We start from the raw sequence: 4,916 nt of genomic DNA, 5'->3' as shown, positions 1-4,916 counted from the left end.
AAAAAAAAAAAAAAAAGAAAGAAAAAGAAAAAGAAAAAGAAAAAATAATCCTGTAAAGCATCACTTGTGAACTGTGATGTGCACTTTGGGAATTTTGTAGACACAAAACACATTGTGTTTTCCTGGCTTAGTGGGTGTGACTGAGCAGTGCAATTTTTGTTTACTCTGAAGTCGAACTGATGATTTGGACTCGAGATTGATTTTTTGATAAAATTACAAATAACAGCATGTTTAAAAAGCACCCTCTAATTTCTAACATGATCCACAAGTCTTACATCATCCAAGGAAACTACTTACCTTATTGTTAGCAGTGGATAGGTCACATTGATAATTAAAATCAAACTAACTAGGATTATCCCAATGTTCCAAAATGACTTTTCAAATGAAGTATGCTTAGACTTTTACCAGGAAATTATGTATACAAATGAATATACTTATCAAATAATAAAATATGGTGATGAGATGGTGCTGGCTAGTCTTGACTGTCAACTTGACACACTTGGGGTGAAAGAATGTTGCTTCTATCATGTTGACCTGTAGGTATGTCTGTGGGACATTTTCTTGAATGCTATGGGTGCGTCCAGTTCACAGTGTGACACCATGCCATCTCACTTGTATAAGAAGGCCAAGTACTGTTCAGGGAGAGCCAGCTCGTGAGCACCACGCCTACATGGTCTTTGTTCTGTTCTGTGCTGACATCCTTAAGCTATGAACTACAAGGTTAAATAGACACTTCCCTACCTCCCAAGTTGCTTTTAGTCATGGTATTTACCACAGCAGCAGAAAGTAAAATAAAATAATATCCATGTAAAATATAAAGGTAAAAGATATTGCCCAGTTGAAATCTTTCATTTCATTCATTTCACAGATGAGTGAGCAGAGGCCCACACAACCTTCATTGTTTATGTGGCCTGTTGATGTCCATCAAACCAAAACCCAAAGATATTGTCTTTTTTGGTTTTTGTTTTTGTTTTGTTTTTTGTTTTTTTGGGGGACAGGGTTTCTCTGTATAGTCCTGGCTGTCCTGGAACTCATTCTGTAGACCAGGCTGGCCTCTAACTCAGATCTGCCTGCCTCTGCCTCCCAAGTGCTGGGATTAAAGATGTGCACCACCACTGACCTGCTAAGATATTGTCTTTTGCCTTGGTGGTTTTCCTAACATCTGAACATCCAGAACCAATGAGCCTAAAATTAAACTACCACATGTTCTTTGTTGTGAAATTGTATCTTAGTATTAAAACTATTTCTTATACTTATTACATATCTACATAACTCCATTTTGAGTTACTGTGAGGCATATAGAACAATTCCTTGCTTCTCACATCCAAATACAAGAACCAGAGCATACCTTTTAAGCTCTTTATTTGACAATAGACATGAAAAGTAATTATGAAAGTTAGGGAGTGGGATTGGGAAGCTAGAGGGCCACATTATCTTTTTAAAGATAGATAAGTGTAAAGAACTACATTTATTAACTATATTTTGAAACCTTTTAAACATTCTCTTCTTGAAGGTGTTGAGTGTCTGAAGGTGCAGAATTGATCAACCATGAAATGGGGACCTAATGTCAACTTGCAAAGAATTAGTATAGTAACATCCATGCCCTAAGGGGAGAGCACTCAGCCCAGTGCTGGCTCTTTCATCCTGCTTACACCACAATCATATTTCTTTCTTAGCATTTCCTCTGCGTTGTGGGGCTGGCTGCTGACATTGACAGATAGCAGGACAGAAACTGAATTCAAAAACAAAAAAAGAGGATGAACCATGTTCTGTACTGTTGGCTCAAAAGTACTTTGTGCGAAGCTCCTCGGGAGCTTGCTCCTCAGCCTGCCTTTCTTCCTGAGCTGCAGCTGCTGATAGCAGGCACCACTGAGCTACAATTTGGTCACATTTGGCTCATGTAAATTGTGATAAACAGGGAGCCTATAGTATTTATTTTAGAGATTCATTCAGTGAAGTAAGAATTCTTGACTTGTGTATACATGCTGTGAATGGAAGGCTGCAGATGTATGCCCACTATTAACATGGCTGTATGATTTCTGCTCCACACAGGTGTGGGGCGTTGAAACCCTTTGAAGACGTGTGTTGCTAATAGCCCATATATAATTGCGAAGAAGTCTTCAATGGAACTCCCTCGTGAGATAAATGGGCAGCCTGTAAGTAAACAGAATGTCAGTCTTAAGCAAAGAATATGGCTTTTAAAATTGTAATGACTATTTTCGTTGTAATCTGAGTGTCTGGAAATCTCTCAGTCTCTGTGCCAATTTTTAATGATTTTGAACCTTATGAATTAAGTAGTGTGCCATTTCTTCAGCCTAAGCTAACTTATGTCTCTTCTTAGAGGTATCCGCTATCACAAGTCAAGTCAGAGAGGAAAAGCCAACATTTACTATTGTGTAATTACACCAATATGTACAGCATAATTGTAATGCTTATTACATTTTCCCTTGCCTCAGGGAAAGCATATTGTCTCACCAAACTTAAAATTAATTCCTGTTTTAGGTTGCTTATATATATTTCCTTTATAGTATATAAAATAAGTGTTTAAAATGTATGTTTGCTCTGGAAGTTCCACAGTCTGACCAAGTCCCAAATGGATTTCAAATAAAGGAGCCTTGGCTTATACTTAGTTTATCTTGTAAGCAAAGAAAAGTTTCAGACATTTTACTCTATCTCTAAAGGAAAATTTAGTGAGGCTTCGAAGTGACTTTCTCATTGGAAGTTCTTTCCAGCTTCTGAGTTGTTCCAGTGGGTTAAAGTTGCTTCCTTAGGAAATTTCTCTAGCAGTATTTGGGTTAGGATACAGGACATTGCCTTTTAGGCGCCTGCTCAGATCAAAGGCTTTCAGGTTTCTTTGCCTGGCTTTACACACAATGGAATTAAACCAACCTAGAGTGTGATCTTTAGTAATGCTGTTGTGGTTCCTGTAAGTGTGTGTTTTACAAGCCCTTTTGGTGTTATGCAATAAGCTTTGACTGCTAATGGACGCGGATTTTAATAACCAATGGTCAAGCTATCACATCAGCTTTAGTTGTACTGTATGCAATTACAGAGTAGACTCTACGGATCCCGTAAGTCATCTCTGAGGTAATTCAGACAAAGCACTTCAGGACCACTTTATATGATGTAGCTTTTACCCTAAACAGGAAACAGGCATCCGTAATCTACTTAGTTATTTATTTCATTTAAACTCCTACTAGGAATGAGTGATGTTTCATTTTATTATATGAAAGTACTTGCATAATTTACGCAGTATCAATGAAAAATAAAATCACCAGCAGCTCAATGCTGTCTCCTTTGTTATAGAGGCAAGTTGGTATGTTGGAGAGTCTGACAAGTTTTAACAACTTTTGCAGAGATGTGTGCTTGGTGACCACATTTTGTATTTTGCCAATCCTAATTTAAGAATGAGGAAATTATGATTCAAAACTAAAATAATTAATATGTAAAAAAGCATAAGGATTTAGAGGTATGCATTGGCTTTCAACAAAAATATTATGTTGCCTAAATTTTGAAAAACTCTTCATTGTGCATGTTCATGGGACTGTGCTACATAAGGGCTTTCCATACAACTACATATTATACAACAAATATATTGGCCCCTGTATCCTTAACCTTCTTTTCTCCCTCCTCCTGTTTGTCCCCTTCAGAGCAAAATAACATGTTTAGTGGGCAACAAATTACATGTCATTTTGTTCTCTCTCTCTCCATGCCCACCTTCACTAATCATGAAGCAGTTCTGCTCTTGACCAGCAGTAGACTAATACAGAGGCGCAAAAGCAGACAGGACCACTTCTCAAAGACAAATGTCATGTGGTATTGATTGGAGAAGCCTTTCCTGGCAGTTTGGGTCCTGTGTGCTCAGTCAGGAATGCGCATGCATCTTTTCTTCAGAGGCTCCTGTGTAGGGGCTGCGGGGCTGCCTTCCTTTTGCTCTTAGGCCCCCTTTCCTTAAAGAAACAGCTTCAGGATGGAAAGAGGACCCAGAACTTGGTGGAAAGTGTGGGCATTCCTTAAGACAAAAGAGTACATGGAGTATCAGACCAGTACCAAGAGCGTTCACCCCGCAAACAGGGGGCCAGTAACAAGAGTGTTCACCCCGTAAACAGGGAACCAGTACCATGAGGGTTCACCCCTGCAAGCAGGGAACCAATAACAAGAGTGTTCACACTTGCAAGCAGGGTTGAAATCTCCCTTGTTCCTCTTTTCCTATCGCAAGCCAATTGTATTTGGTACAAGCAACAAAGCATATTGTAGCCCTTGTACATGTGCTGTGTACACGTATCCCTTGTTTCCTGTGCTGACAGAGACAGCCTTCCACTCTAAGCCCTCTACGCCCAGGGTTACACTCTCTAGTGGGCTCTTTGTAGGTGTGCTTACTGTTTCTAGGATGATTCATTCTTTGCTCCCTACACAGCTCCACGAAAGGAATCAGACCTTTGGCTTTTCTCATTATATAGTTTTATATTTATTTATTTATTTATTTATTTATTTATTTTGATTTTTCAAGACAAGGTTTCTCTGTATAGCTCTGGCTGTTCTGGAACTCACTCTGTAGACCAGGCTGACCTCGAACTCAGAAATCTACCTGCCTCTGCCTCCCAAGTGCTGGGATTAAAGGCGTGCGCCACCACTGCCCAGCTATTATATATTTTTTAAAAGAAGTCTTTTGAATGGGTTGATATACACATCTAGGTATCAAAACATATGCGTAATGCTTAGCACATCCAGTCATCACTCATTCTAAGCTTGGGAAGCTCCTATGACTCAGGTCGCCTTGGTTCTTTGCTCTGTGAGCACAGAACTGTGACGAGACGAGGAGGGAAGAGTTAGTGAAACTCTATGTGTCTCCCAATTATTCCAGAGATCTGGACTGGGCATAGAGTGGATAGAAGTGCAATCACAATCGCTGGTCT

At 39.4% G+C, this 4,916-nt stretch overlaps 1 protein-coding gene across 5 annotated transcripts in view; it reads left to right on the top strand.

Annotated features, from left to right (window-relative positions):
* The first annotated feature begins 2,091 nt into the window (after positions 1–2,091).
* The window catches only part of Eya1 (EYA transcriptional coactivator and phosphatase 1), a 311,134-nt gene continuing 308,309 nt past the window's right edge, over positions 2,092–4,916 (top strand). The window contains exon 1 of one of the 5 annotated variants that reach the window (XM_031366906.1): positions 2,092–2,156. In XM_031366906.1, coding sequence (XP_031222766.1) covers positions 2,124–2,156 — 33 coding nt within the window. In that variant the 5' untranslated portion in view covers positions 2,092–2,123. The remainder of the gene's footprint in view (positions 2,157–4,916) is intronic. The other 4 variants (XM_031366904.1, XM_031366911.1, XM_031366905.1 and 1 more) reach the window with 4 other exon arrangements.

This window comes from Mastomys coucha, unplaced genomic scaffold (assembly GCF_008632895.1).
Source record: "Mastomys coucha isolate ucsf_1 unplaced genomic scaffold, UCSF_Mcou_1 pScaffold14, whole genome shotgun sequence".
Taxonomy (NCBI): domain Eukaryota; kingdom Metazoa; phylum Chordata; class Mammalia; order Rodentia; family Muridae; genus Mastomys; species Mastomys coucha.
Note: the sequence above shows the minus strand (reverse complement) of the source record. Positions and strands in the feature narration are given on the sequence as shown.